Below are 15,890 nucleotides of genomic sequence, written 5' to 3' on the forward strand. Positions count from 1 at the left end.
CTGCATTTCAAAGCCCTGACTAAACTTAACTTGGCAGGAACATCAAAAAATCAAGTCTCTCCCAATCCTAACAGAGCTTTGAAGCGAAATACAATGCTAAAAATTAAGGATTACATGAATGAAATACAGATGATGGGCAACGTAGATTTAAATACAACTGATATTACTTATGAGTTAGTTAATGTTAAAACTCCCACCATCCAATGTCATAAGTTTTTAAAAATCTGATTTTCCATCATTGTAATGAGAAACACGAGAAGATCTGACTATTGCTTTGCATCTCCAACCACGTTTTCATAGAACTGTTAAAAACAAAAGCCTGTGAATGCAGTAAATTTTAGAAAATAATTCCATTTACATCTAAGTAATAATGAATAAAACAATGTATGAAAAAACTTCACTGGTATAAGAGAATAATTTCAATTATGCCTGACAATCAACCACTTTCAAATCCGCAAGAGTTTTAATGAAACTTCCAATCAAATAAAAATTAATTAAAGGTAAGCTATTTCCTCTCCAGAATAGGTCTGCCAGCAAAAACTGACACATGGAAAAATAAAAGGAATTGTTTACTGGAATAACTTCCCAGAAAAGTATAACAACACACTGAAATATAATTATGAGAAGTAATATATCATCAGGGACTGACAATCTCAATAGATATATAGCATAATATTAAATTAAATGATTGCTTAGACTTTAAATAAACATGCTCATGACATAAATTTTTTTAATACTGCCATAGATGATTTTGTTATGGAATATAATGTGATAATCAATTTCCCCTTACTATTGAAAACCAAAATTCACAAAAAATATCCCATAGCAAGAGAATGTAATCAGAGTCCCATGACCCAAGTCATTGTAAAAATTAATCCTCTGCGTTGAAAATCACCACTTTGAGACACAATGACTCAATTGGCAAATTGTCCCCCATCAAGTTCCAGGACCCCATATGTAGACCAGTTCATGTCCTAGCTGCTCCACTTCCCATCCAGCTCCCTGCTTGTGGCCTTGGACAGCCAAAGCCTTGGGACCCTGCAGCCTTAGAGGAGATCCAGAGGAGGCTCCTGGGTCTGGATCCATTTAGCTCTGGGTGATGCAGCCACTTGGCGAGTGAGAACCAGGAGGTATAAGACCTATCTATCCTTCTCTCTGTAAATAATAAAGATTTATTTTTTAAAAAATCACCACTTTTGGAAGCAGACATCACACAGCCATTTAAGACCACCTCCTGCAATGGCAGCATCTCACACAAGTGGTTCCAACCCTGGCTATTCCACTCCTGATGCAGCTCCCTGCTAATGCCTTTGTTGGTAAGGCAGAGATGGAAAAACATCATGACTCCTGGTTTTGGCCTGGTCTAGCCCTAGCCATTGCAGCCACTTGGGGAGTACACAAGAGGCTGGAAAATCTCTCCCCTTCTAACTCAAATAAATAAATCCTTCAAAGAATAAAATTAAAATGACCACTTTACCTTTACTCCCAGGGGGCAAACAGTCCAAGCACATTAGTCAAACTTTAACTGGGCAGACTTAATAAATTATGCGGGAGCTGTTAGAACACCAGATTGTCTGTCAAGTCTTTAACCCAACCAACCAACCAACCAACCAACCAACCAACCAACCAGACAACCACCTCAAGAAATGTTTTATCTACCATAAACCAAAGTGCAAATTCTCAAGTACCAAGTAATGTTAACACACTATTGTTTGATTTTGAAGCAAACACTACCTGGATGGTGATAACTGATAGCAGATAAGACTATAACTAAATAGTGTTTTACAAGCAAGAGATTTGCCTTCAGACTTTTTCAAGATTCAAAAGATTTATTTGGAAAAATCAGAACAGAACAAAGATATCCTTAATGTAAGTCTCAAGAGTATATTAACTATTCAGAAACTACAAGAAATGTAGGCAGCGAAATCTGATTTCACAGAACATCAATGGTTTACACAAATTAAACCCCACTACCCACCGGCCACCCCCAATATACTACTGCATCTACCCATTATTGACAATAGCTTCTATTAAGTTTTAACGTTTAGGGTTACTCAAATGAACTAAAAAGGCAGAATCATTTTCACTTTTGAAATGGCTAAGATTAGAGCAACTAAAATATTATGGTTACATAGCAAAGTTTATTAAAACCATAAGAACACCACTAATAACATTTTTAATTATGCAAAATGATTTCTTTATTAAGATTTCACAGTACTATGGCATATTTGTATTTTGTTAGTCACAAACACATTTTGAACATTCACAATGATGTGCACCAACATTACCATTCTTCTACAAAGCATATGAATAAAGAATACAAAAAAACCTCAAGTTTTACAAAACAAAAATGTTAAGCCTACTAACATGTACAAAAAAACCATTTCTTCCAGGTGACAGGTCATAGGTGAAAGGCATACCACTGGATTGTTTTTTCCAATACAGCCAGGAACGAAAGAATGCTTAGTATCTACGGCGCTTGTTGGGGCCTTCAAAGTTGGCCCCTTGACTTCCTCTACCAAAGCCACCGGGACCAGCACTCACAGGACCTACACCACTCAGTGGTGCCTGAGGAGTTTCAGAACCTGTTCTACTCCCCATAGGTGAACCCATCTGAGACGGTGGCCCCTGGGGGAATCTATCATTGTGCTAGAATACCACAAAGTAAATATGAAGTCCATTTGGAACACGCCAAATATAAGTGACAAGAACAATTGGCAAAATCCCAAGTGGTGGTGTCATCAAGTTCAGCAGAAAGTCCAGCAGAATCAGGATCACACATAGAAGGAAGAAAGGAGCAATTTAATTAGTAACTATGTAAAAAAAAAAAAAAAAAAAAAAAAGGCAGCATCTGAAGACTTAGATATCACTAAGGCTATGTCCCAATTTCATGAAACCAGAACTGACTTAAGGACATTATCCAATGCCACTTAAGCCTACTCTGTACTTCAACAGTGACCAAATGTTTATAGTGCATGAAACTGAGCAAGGAAACATGTCTTCAACTCAAACTGGGAAGTAGCACCACAGTTTTAAAAAGTAAACATTCTAAAAATCTCAGCTAAAAATCAATGTTCTTAAAGCAGAAAGCACTAACTAGTACAAACATACAAAGAATGATACTTCCGATAGAAACAGAAAGTGTTTTCACTGCAATATTAGTCTGAGAAAACTGACATTTCAAAATTAGTAACATAAATAATTAAGCATCTGAATCATGCATATCTCAAAATTCTGACAATAACCACACACATTAATCCCAAGGGTTGCACCATAACAGCTGCTGAGAAGGGTGGCACAAAGAACTCGCTTACTAGTAAACTGTTATGGGGAAAAAGAACAAGGGTAATAATTCAAGTAGTTTACAATTTTGAGGGAAAGATAGAAAAATGGAACGATTAATGAGACTTCTGTTACTACTGACAATCGTATGGTAGAAAAAAGTGAGCCAAAGTAGCTTGTTTCTCGAAACTTTCAAACATTTTACTATAAAAATATGCCTCTATTTTAGAAAATAAATACACTATTAAGTGCACGATGCATCACCTGTTCACGGTAGTTTTTCTGCAGTGCCTCTTGTCTCCGTACAACATTAAAAAAAAAAAAAGCCAACTACTACTAAGTCGAATTTTTCCAAATTGTTATTAGTTTGTATTTGACACCATCGATTTTAAGATGGAAAAAAATGCATTCACCAGTTATGACTGTGAACATCTCAGTGTCTTAAGATGTGCTAACAGTTCCAAATGAAGCCTTTCAAAATACACACATTATTTTCCTTTCTGATGTCTTGAGATAATTAACAAAAGCCAAATGAAAAAATGCTGTACCAATATCCAAGCTTCATGTAAATTGGGTGGACTTTAAATGATTAAAGACAGCAAACTGCTGATACTCAAGTATAATAAAAACCATCACTGAAAAACTTTTTTCAAATATTTAACTCACACAAAGATACCTTCACACTCTCAGGTCAGGACAATCCTTCTACCTTAAGTCTACTTAGAAATGGAATTCATAATGCTAGGAAAGAAAGCAATGTTTAAAGTTTAGAATACTCATTAAACTTTGCCAATTACAGGTAAGATTATCTGAAATAAAATCTTGCCAAATTATGTTTTTATTAAAATTGCTCACTGAAAATCAATTTTTACAAGTACAATGCATATGGAAAGCGAAAGAAAGCATCACACTGAATGCTAACAAAAGTTGCTTAGAAGCTAGTATTATTGAAAGTAACTAATACACATGTATTTCCTATAACTGAGGTACAAACACAGGTCATGGATGGTAATACTATTAGACTACAAAACACATGATCTCACAAAATCATTTTTTATTGACTGGCTGCTGATATCTACTGTCAAAAGAAAAAAAAAGCTTACTAACTGAAGTGTGAAGTTATCTTTGGAGTACAAATGTATATTATTCAATATAATTAAAATAATGTGCATGATACATTACCACTGCTCCATTATCTGGCATCATTGGAGTTCCCATATTTGTAGCTCCTTCTGGTCCCATGGCAGGACCAGGACCCATCGGGGGGCCAGGTATCGTTCCTCTGTTGTTCATATTCATACCCATCATTGGAGGAGGACCTTGGTTACCAGCAGGTGCTGGGCTAAACGCATCTATGTAAAACAATCTATACTTAGAGCTGTCCTAGCTTAATTTGGTAAACATCAAAATCTTAGCAACACTTACACACTCTATATAATAAAACTACTATCAAAATCATTTGGCTTATTAATGGGACACTCAATTATTGATTCTGCAACACATCTATATGTATACTCTCACATTTTCATGCACAAAACAAATATACTTAAGGCAAGTATCATTTATTTTATGCCACTTAAGACTGAAAGCTATAAAACATCACCATCATTTGTGACAGTCTGCCTTTAAAACAAACAATCCCTAACAATGATGACTAAATTTCACCAGTTTATCCAACAAAGAATTAGCACTTTGAAAACCACTTAATGTTCAAGTTCTGCCTGAAAATAGAATGTAAATTAAGTTAAGCTGGGAGAGGGGAGACTACTCTGTGCAAATACATGAAAATCATAGTAACGAACCTCTTTATACTACAACCTTCCAAAATCATGAATTTTTATCAACTTCAAAAATTTATAAAGTATAAATTTTATACTTTGTAATGGAACCTTCCAAAATTATAAATTATTTAACTTTATATTGGAATACAGAAACCGAATTTAAAAATATCAAAATGCTTATCATGAAAACTGAAAACAAAAATATGCTGCCAAAATTCTAAGAATGGAAAATCAGAAGCACTTCATCAGTTCCTCAAAAATATACTCTAAACTATCTTATTAACTGCAACAGTGTTTAAGCTATAGTTACACAGACATGATGGTCTGAAATATAAAATGTTTAGGTAATGTATATAAAACTACTTTCCTATGAGTGCACGTTCTTGTTTATTGCTAAAACTCAACAAAGACAGCCCTAATCCAGGAGCTTCCCTCTTGTGCATTACAGAGGTCAATTCCCTGACATGTAACCTCTCAGATATACAATATGAAAAGGAGGTGAAGCTTATACTTTCAGGCCTCCTGCACTGCGCTCCATGTAGCTGACCGCCACGTGGCAAGGAACAGCCAGATAAAGGAACTCAGTGCATATCAGAAAAGCCAGCGGGTTCTACAAAACATTCACGGGAAATGAAAAAATATACATGTATTTAAAATCTTCTTTTGTACAAACTTATCTATCTCTTAACTCCATTTTCCATGAACTGTTCTGAAATATGCAACTGCTCTTTGAGCACAATCCTCCCTAGAAACTAAAAACTTCTTAGTAAAGAATTACCTTCTTATAAAATTCTTCCTACTGAAAAAAATCTACAGTTTACCCAAGGTCATTTCTGTTCCTCCAATATAGGGATTTTCAATAACTTGAATAGTCTAGGAATAAGGAATGGGGAAGGTGGTACTAAGAAGCATCTACTCTCAACATTATGCAAACGGAGTACGTTCAGAATAAATCCCCACATCCCTCCATAACAGGCCACACTGTCACACTTTGTGAATTATGACTAAAATGATGGTGGCTAGTGAAACAAAATCGAAGTCATATTTCCAACACAGGCTTTATATTCAGTGTAAGTATACTAAAGTTAAGGTCTCAGAAACGTGAGCATCATGTGGTTACCTGAAAATCAAGATATATGATCTATGTTTCACACCACCTGCACATGCTGCTGACATGCCAGTATATACGTTGCCATATTCCATCATTATATTGTGATATGGCAGTTTTATCTGCCTAGCAGGAACCTAACTGGTAGTGAAAATTAGCTCCAGTAAACCACTATGATATGCTCAGAGTCAATGAAATTTCATATTGAATGAAGACTACAGGAAGACTAAATGAAATGAAGTGCAGAGCAAAGTGCTAAAATGTAAATGTGATTTCCTAATGAATAAAATATAAAAATTTGTTTCCATTGAATTATTAACAAAATAAGAAATTCAAGATACTCATATTTCTTCTGATTATTACTTAAGAAAATAACAATTACGAGGTTTCTGTACAATCCAAAATCTTTTAAAGTTCAAAGGGTTTTTTTTTTCTGGTGCTATTAACAAGCTGATAATTATAATGACCTTTCAATAAACTCTGTTTACAATCCTTAAAATCACATGGGCCAACTATTTTCTCAAAACTTACATGGAAATTAACATAAATCCTGTACCACCATCACTGTTACACACTCAACTATTGCTCATAACCTAGAACGATGTACTCATTTCATTACGTACTTAAAACAGATACAAATCTCAAAACTAGCTTTTTTGTGGACAATAGTCATGTTTCATATTTCCTTTATATAATAGAAATGTTCATACTCTAAGTAAACAGCAATGTAATGTCAAAATCTACCATCAGTTTTTTTTTTTTAGGGAATCAAGAAAAGTGTTCCTTCTGCACATTACATTTCATTTCATAAGACACATATTCTAAGAGTATTAAAGGGATGTGCATGTTGGTCCTGTTGGGTGCTAAGGTAATCTACTATACATGATGCATATTTGAGCTATATAACTTCATGACAGGTTCAATAGGAGAATTTAATCAAGTATAAAATGTAATTCATTATTCAAAGTTTTAGATCGAAATTTAATGAAGCCTATGATACTCCATTTTTTTTTTAACTTTGTTTCCTAACACCTTGGCTACACTAGCCAACGGACATTAAACTTGATTTCATAGGTACTATCTTGAAGAACTTTGCATCTACTCTAAGTGTGTTAGTAAGACACATCTTGCTCATCAGCAAATGACGTAAGTCTCTAAGTTATACACTGCTATGAATTCTCTACTAGGTACCGAAGAAGAGCTAGCTTCAAGGTTACACAAAAGGAACAGTGCAAAACAGAAATTTTAAAACACAAGAAACTATCCAAATTTTCATGGTAGAAAAGTGAATTTGGAGGGCCCTACTGTGTAATGGTCAACACTGTGGACTCTGAAATGCCAACTGGATGACAAAATTTATTTTTGAACACACAGCAGAGTGGTATGCAATGAATACACAGGCTCAGGCCACATCCAAATCTGCTCTGCAGATTGCTTTAATTAAAATCCAAACCATCTGTCAGGCTTCAGAATTTGCATCCTAGTGATTACACTGTAGCCTAATGTAATAAATAAGAGAGATTTTATCTTTCCAAGTGTTATTCTAGTTCCTTCTGACATGAAGAGACAACACAAACAGCATATACATTTCCCCAAGGAATTACAAAGAAGTTACAGAAGCCTTTTTTAATCATATCCCTACCTCCCATGTTTATTGCTCCTCGGGGACCCATATCACCCATTCTCATTTCCTGTTCTCTCTGCAAGTAAACATAGTTGTCACAATCAACCTATCGATCTTATCATTTTACACTGCTCATCTAAAAATCAAAAAGAAAAGAATGAATCGGCAAACAACCTTAATTGATTTGCAAATTTCCAACACCATTTACTCCCAAAACACTGAAAAGTAACTTTGAACTCTCAGGTTTAAGCACCACAAGTTCCTCTGTTTACTGCAAGAAGGATAATCAGTAAGTCAAATTACACAAAATCTTCCCCCCAAGACCCAGTTTAACATTTTCATTCCGGCAGTTCAGAGACACAGCCCAGACATCCAGCAAAGGAGCATCTAAGCGTTACCACCACTTGAGTTACTTTGTCCTCCAGGGTCACTGAAGTCTTTAAAAGGAAATGGCTGTTACCATATTTATATAAAATGTATTTACACATTCAACATAAAGAGCTTTAGATCACCAAGCTAAAATTAAAATCATATGCAAATATCACTATAATAAGTCATTCTGAATTTTATTTCAGTTACTCAAGCGTTACTCCACAAGGGCCACAAGAATTTTTCACTATGCAAACCATTACTGATGTTCCAGAAAATATTACTTTTAAATAAGAAACTGCTGTCCTTGATAATCTCAAGGGAAAGTGTTACACAGCTGGCCGGTTCCGGAAGAAGGTACTCGTGAACTTAACTGAAACTAAAAAGTTATGCAAACAATACAAACACTGGATGTTTCAAAACAGAAACTGCTTTTTAAGAAACACTTCATTTACTAGTACAAAAAATTAATTTGAATAAAACCTATAAGTGAAAACACTCAAAGATAACAAAATGAAATTACCCTTTGATATGACTGTTTTTGTGCTGTGTTAAATTGTCAAAGGCATTCTGAGAAAAGTAGCAGTTTAAATCCAAAGAAAGCAATTTCGTTAAACTTTTTAAAAAGCAATCTTAACAAGATCTAAAATTAAGTAAAATTTCATTTACTAAAATACTCGTGAAAGTACCAACAACTGGAAATCCAGAAAATAAAAAAGCCAGTATGACAGAAGTGTATAAGGATATAGAAACAGTTCAATGAAATGGAACTAGAATCTAAGTTTATTTAAGTACAAAAACCCTGGAAAATCATGCATACTTTATTCATAACATACTTTCAGTGAATTTTAAAGAACTCTTCATATATGGGTTTTACAAAAGTTCTAAACTCAGCTGCTGGAGGGTGCCAACCGGGATTGTCTCCAGCCACCGCGTCCGTGCGGTGACCTGTCCCGGCGGCCTGCTGTGGGGTTTTGGCTCTGAATTGCTGCTTAGGCATCTCCAGGTCAGGCCCACTGTGCTTCTGGGGTGTCAATCAATCCTAAAGAATCCCAACGACAGAGTGACTTTTCCTTTGAAGGTTAGCGAGGCTGATGAGACTTACTAGGTTGGAGGAGAGGAACCAGATGATCTTTCTGGATAAGACTGATATACCAAACTCCTTTAAATACTGTGTAGTACTTATAATCACTGAACACCAGTCCATACAAAAGCTAAGGCTCGGGGCTTGTCCAGCAGGATCATATCCTACTACCTGACATGTTGATGGATCAGGAGTGGGGTCATATTAGACAGGGCCATGACATTAAGTAGCACATAAGAGAACCACATTCGGGCACAGATTCTGTGGGGGATGTGTGGGCCAAACCCCGTGGAAATACTAGTCGCACTGGTTAGCACAAGTGTTGAAGGGGTGATGGACTAAACTAGGTGTGACCAAGGAGCCTGACATCACTTAGAGGTAAAGGAACCCACGACAGTCTGGACTGGTCAAGGCAGCTGTCCCAAATGTACATCCTGAATGGGGCGTGGGGTGGGCCGGGTTGCAACATTCACCCTCTCATACGAGGCCAACTGGAAGGCCAGACTATGCCAGACACAAGAGTCAGGTCTGGGATCACCTCAGATGAGGTTTCTCTGAGGGTTCCCCAACTGAACTACTAGACTCAGAACTCCAACCACAGGGACAGTGGCACAATCTGTGACCCGACAGTGGAGTGATGTGTCTGAAACAGGCCTCCTCGGTGATGCAATGGACAGCATTCCCAGATGCACGCGGAGGCCTTGGCAGTTCATTGGAGACTGTGGAGGACAGCTTAATACCACAGCGGAGGAGGAGGGCAGAACAAATTATTCAACTACCCCAGCAAAGCTTGACAGCAAACTTCTGGGCAAATGGAGACTTTCGGGTGCACCAATGCAGCCAGTGGACCTTGGAAGGATTTCCTCATCCTTGGATCAATGAGACTGACAGCATTTCAGAACTGTCAAAATCGCTTCAACAGAACCCTGGAACATGCTCCACATCGGGGAACCTGGGACATCAGGTGGGCATTCCACATCTCTGCATATTGAGGCAGTTGGAAGGCTGGGTGTGGTTTCTCCCCTTGTCTTCCCCCTCCCCCAACTTTCAATACTTCCCTCCCTAATCAACTACGTAAACATCATCAAAACTAAATAAAGGGGCCCAGCGCGATGCTGGAATGGTTAAGGTCCTCGCCTTGAACGCCCCGGGATCCCATATGGGCGCCGGTTCTAATCTCGGCAGCCCCGCTTCCCATCCAGCTCCCTGCTTTCCCTGGCCTGGGAAAGCAGTCAAGCCTTGGGACCGTGAACCCACATGGGGAGACCAGCAAAGAAGTTCCTGGCTCCTGGCTCTGGATTAGCACAGCACTGGCCACTGCGGCCATTTGGACAGTGGATCATCGGGTGGAAGATTTTTGTTTCTCCTCCTCTCTGTACATCTGCCTTTCCAATAAAAAAAAATAATAATAATAAAATTAAAAAGTTGCCCAAAAGTAGTTACTAAGGAATATGTACTACCATAGAAGAAGGTATAACACAACAAAGCATCATCAAGAAACATGCCATCAAATTATTTACAAAATATGAAGCAAACTCAAAGCGGGACAGGCATCTTGCCGACTGAGGCATCTCTACCACAGGTTGGGGTATCTGGGTTTGCTGGCAGTTCCAGCATCACACTAATAGCTCCAGCTTCCCGCAGACCTGCACTGTATAGCCCAAGAGGTGACGCATCCAGTGGCCAGGTCCCTGCCATCCAAGGAGTAAACAAGCAGATGGGAGAACAATCTCTTCCTTTTCCTTCTTCTTCTCTATAGTTATTAAATTACTCATTTTTTGAGAAGCAGAGTTACAGGGAGAGAGGAAGACCCAGAGAAAGAAAGATCTTCCATTTGCTGGTCTACTCCCCAAATGGCCAAAGGTCAGACCAATGCCAGAAGCTCCGTCGTATGATTTCCCAGCAGCACCAGTAGGTAGCCGGCACCACAGGCGGTAGAAGCCACACAATGCCAGCTCCCAGCTAACTCCAATCCAGTCAGGTCAAACCAAGGCACACGTTGGAAAAGCCATTCTTAAAACTAAATTTCTCTCTTCGTAAAACTCGGCTTGTTTACAAACACTATCACTGAATTACAAACAAAAAGAAAAAAAAAATCCCTCACATTCTAAAACCACTTGATGAGGATTTGGGAGAGCAGATTTAACTTACTACTCAATGAACTAATTCAAGCTGCAATTTCTTTTTCTACCTGAAAGTCAAAGCAAAAAATATTCTGTACAAGCAAAAATACTATAGGTTATCATTTATAATACACACTTCAATTAAAAAAAGTTACATTTCAGCACCATAAAGTAAAATACAGAGATTTTATGATCTTGAATATTTAGTAAGCCAAAATTTTTAGCTTTGGGTTTGCTTTAATTCTGGAGGTTAGAAATACAATGTCTAGCCACTAACACAGGGTAGGTATTACAGACTCATTGTTGAGATATCAATTTTCAAAATTTCTATATGAGCTCAAGAATGCCTAACTACAAGACATAAATAAACCTTTTTATCATTTGTTAATAATTTCAACATTGAGTAGCATTTCCTAAAACAACATATTTAGTTTACTACAAAGCTAAGAATCTTATTATTTATTAAAACCATTTAACATTAATACAACTTCCTGGGAACGCTTATTAATGTGACACAGTTCAGGGTCTAAGGAAAGGAAGAATTTTACACTTTTGATACTTTACACTACTAGTTTGAGTTCTAGAGTTTCTTTAGATGCAAAAATCAGATGTCTCAGATTACTATAACATTAAAGTTGTAATTCACGTTATACGTAATAGCATTTTCTCCTAAAAATACGTACACTCGCTCAATATTTGAGTTTACCATTGTATGAAATTACTATTTCATACTAGTTTATTCTTAAATAACAACAGTAGTTTGAAAATGGATAATTATTTCTTACCAGTTATCATTTTAGAAGCAGAATAAGTTTTCATTTTCCTAGTAATGTACTGAGTTGTAATTATGTAAAAGAATCAGAGATGACATTTAAGGGGATTGTAAACAGAAATAAGAGTATTATTTCTCATTATCATTTAGCAATTAAGTATCAAAATAAATAAATAGTAATGCGAAGCTTACCACAAAAAGCAAACATAAAATATAAAGTACATTCTAATGTTTCTTAAATTTTAGCTGCTACATAAAAGCTTTCGCTCATTTGTTCACAAAATTTCAGAGTAGTGATTTAAGTTATAATAACTTATTTGTAACCAACATCTGAGAAGACTCCAAAGCAACAAACTACATCATGGGGCTAGGCCAGGGTGTACTAGGTTAGCCTTGTCTGTGGAGTCACTGCTGCCCTTCTGATGCGACTCCCCGCCAATGTCCCCGGGAGAGCAGCAGCAGATGAACCCGGCGCTGGGACCACTGTATCCCCCGCCCCAGCTCTGCCTTTCAGGGCAATGAACCAGCAGATGAGCCCAGCGCTGGAACCACTGTACCAGCTCTGCCTTTCAGGGCAATGAACCAGCAGATGAGCCCAGCGCTGGAACCACTGCACCCACTGCCCCAGCTCTGCCTTTCAGGGCAATGAACCAGCAGATGGAAGACATCATCACCTCTCTTCTGTAAATCTGCTTTTCAAATAACAATTTAAAATCTACACACCAAGTATCAACTACAATGAAAACTCCATTTCAAAAAATTGATACAACACTATCAGACTGCTCTCCTGCTAGTTTAGCGTATTTTTAAATTTTATTTTCATTTGTTTAAGATTTATTTATTTTTATTGGAAAGCCAGATATACAGATAGGAACACAGACAGACAGGAAGACCTTCTGTCCACTGGTTCACAATCCAAGCGTCCCCAAGGGCTGGAGCCAAGCCAAGAGCCTCTTGAGGGTCTCCCACACGGGTGCAGGGTCCCAAGGCTTTGGGCCGTCCTCTGCTGCTTTCCCAGGCCACAGGCAGGGAGCTGGGTGGGAAGCAGGGAGGTGAAAAGATGAACCAGCTCCCATACAGGATCCTGGCGTATGCAAGGTGGGGATTTTAGCCACTAGGCTACCACGTCAGGCCCAAAAGGCACACTTTTTGAACAGAGACAGACACAGGAGGTCTTCAATCTGCTACTTCATTTCCAAAATTGCTGCAAAGCCAAAAACTGATCCAAAGCTGGGAGCCAGGAGCTTCGGGATCTCCCATATACGTGCAGGGTGGCAAGGACTTTAAGCCTTCCTCCACTGCCATACCAGGCATAAACAGGGAGCTGATCAAAAGTGAAGCAGCAAGGACATGAACCAGCAACCAAACTGGACACCAGCACCACAGGGCAAAGAATTAACCTGAAGCACCATCACCCGTGCCATGTTGCCTCTTTTAAGATGAAAAATCTAGGTGAAAAGATATTAAATAACTTATGCAAGGTCATAAATGTGGCAAGTGTTGAACTGACCTATAAAACTCTGCTGGAGTTCATAAAATTCCTACTCTCACAACCATCTCTCACTAAGAGTTTCAAGAGTGGGGGCTGGCGCTGTGGTGTAGTGAGTAAAGTAGCCTTCACCTTCAATGGCAGCATTCTAAATGGGAACTGGGACAGGTCCTGGCGGCTCCACTTGTGCTCCAGCTCCGAGAAACACACCTGAGGAAGCAGCTGAGGACGGCTGAAGTACCTGGACCCCTGACCCCACGGAGGTAATCAGAACCAGCCATGCCAACTCCGGGCTTTAGATGGGCCCGGCTCCAGCCTTTCAAGTCATTCAGGGAGTGAGCCAGCAAATACAAGACCTGTATCTCTCAGTAACTTCAACTTTCAAATAAATTAGAAAAATCTTTAACAACGAAAAGAATGAAAGCTTAATGAGCCCTAGTGTTTTAACTTTCTTTTTACAGTGATTCTATGACTTTACATGAAAACAATGATCATAATTTAAGAGTAGCTAAATATTTTGATGATGGAGAAAGCAAGCAAAGCATGGCTGACTGCCAGAAGCATGTACCAAACCGTAGTGGCTAACAGTGGCCCTACCAACGCAGTTCATGAAATATGTCATCCCATGCTTTAACTCACAGTCACGACCTCAAGAAGGCTTTCCTTCTCAGCACTGACTGCATTCAACACTACAAAAGCAGAAACTCATGTGTTTTAGCACAAACCAAGGCACACTTGCACTCAATTTTGATTAGTAACCATGGCATTCTCGAGTCTAGGAAGAGGTCACTACAGGGCAGAGGGCTAAGCCACTGCCGGATGCCCACCTCCCCTGGCGGTGTCTACTCCAGCAACAATCCATATGAAGCCAAAATGCAGTTCCTGGCTCCTCACTTCTGCCTGTTCAAGCCTTGGCAGTTATAATTGGAGGAATGAACAAATGGTGGAAGATCTCCATCTTCTCTCTCACATTTCCTTTCCAACAAATAAATAAATTTTAAAAAATATTTCAATACTTTGATCAGACTTCACAATAAAATATTTTAAAAAAAAGAAATACTTGCCATGTCCCCCATGTGGGTACACGGTCTCAAGGCCTCGGACCCTGCTCTGCTTTCCCAGGCCACAAGCAGAGAGCTGGATGGGAAGCGGAGCCTCCAGGATTAAAACTGGTATCCATATGTGATCCCAGCATGTGCAAGGCGAGGCCTTAGCGATAAGCATTCCTTTGCTGCCCTCATACAGAGTTGGTGCCTATTATGCTGGCATCCCAAGAGTGTGCCACATGGAATCCTCGCTGTTGGACTTCTGATACAGTGCCCTGCTAGTGCGGCTGCAAAGTATTGGAATATGGCACAAGTAGCTGCATCCCTGTCACCCACGTAGAGGACCTAGATGGAGTTCCAGGCTCCTTGCTTCTCACCACCCAGGCACTGACACACGGAAAGGAAATCGTTGTATTGAATTGTCTCTTTCCCTATCACTGCCACTTAAATAAATAAAAGGAAAAAAAAAAAGCATATTCCTGTGATTGAGATACATGTTAAGTCAGCCACCCCTTTTTTTTTCACAGAACAAAGACTTTTACTTGCAACGCCAATATCCAACAATCTTGACTGCTGGTATGACTTTTGGCGAACATGTCCTAATGATACCAGTAAAAAGAAATGCAGATCTTTTATTCTGTATCATACAATAACTTTTGGACTATCTCTTTAAATTAATGGATTCATATTTCACAGGAATATGATTCAGAGCATAAAGTAGACTTATTTTAATGAAAGTTATTTTTATTTATCTTTTGATGATGTTTACCTAGTTGATTAGGGTGTGAAGAGGCAAGAGCTAGAGAAAAGTGGATGAAACCATTCTCTTCCTGTATCTGGGAACAGCGGGGAGATAATGGGAGAAGCAAAACCTAGCCTGACAACCAGGCCAGTGTCCCTGATGTGGGGCTCGCTCCAAGGGTCCGGCTCGAATGGTTCTGGTAGCTCTGAATTGCTGCCAATCTCGCCACTCCACACACATGATGGAATCATTCCAGGAACTGACCCAGCCCACCTTAGAGTCTACGTTTGCCCACATATTGACTACTAACACTTGGCTGGGGTAGTTGATCAATTTGTTCTGTCCTCCATCCTCTGTTATGACATCAGGTGTCCTCTGCATGCTCCATGTACAATTTGCTGTGCTGTCGACTGTTTCATTTTAGCCAGAGAGGAGACCCAGCTCTGATAAAAGCAATCCATGGTTGGACC

The 15,890-nt window shown here is 38.7% G+C and overlaps 1 protein-coding gene across 4 annotated transcripts in view; it reads right to left on the minus strand.

Moving 5' to 3' along the window:
* Positions 1 to 15,890, minus strand: part of PSPC1 (paraspeckle component 1) — an 84,320-nt gene that overhangs the window by 32,284 nt on the left and 36,146 nt on the right. Inside the window, exons 7-9 of one of the 4 annotated variants that reach the window (XM_040988347.1) lie at positions 7,814 to 7,871; positions 4,465 to 4,634; positions 1,810 to 2,649 (exon numbers count right to left, since the gene is read on the minus strand). The exons of 2 other annotated variants lie outside the window; for them this stretch is intronic. In XM_040988347.1, coding sequence (XP_040844281.1) covers positions 2,464 to 2,649; positions 4,465 to 4,634; positions 7,814 to 7,871 — 414 coding nt within the window. In that variant the 3' untranslated portion in view covers positions 1,810 to 2,463. Of the gene's footprint in view, positions 1 to 1,809; positions 2,650 to 4,464; positions 4,635 to 7,813; positions 7,872 to 15,890 lie in introns of those variants that run through there. One more of the 4 variants, XR_005884715.1, reaches the window with a different exon arrangement.

This window comes from Ochotona curzoniae, unplaced genomic scaffold (genome assembly GCF_017591425.1).
Source record: "Ochotona curzoniae isolate NIBS_2020 unplaced genomic scaffold, NIBS_Ocur_1.0 contig_4838, whole genome shotgun sequence".
Taxonomy (NCBI): domain Eukaryota; kingdom Metazoa; phylum Chordata; class Mammalia; order Lagomorpha; family Ochotonidae; genus Ochotona; species Ochotona curzoniae.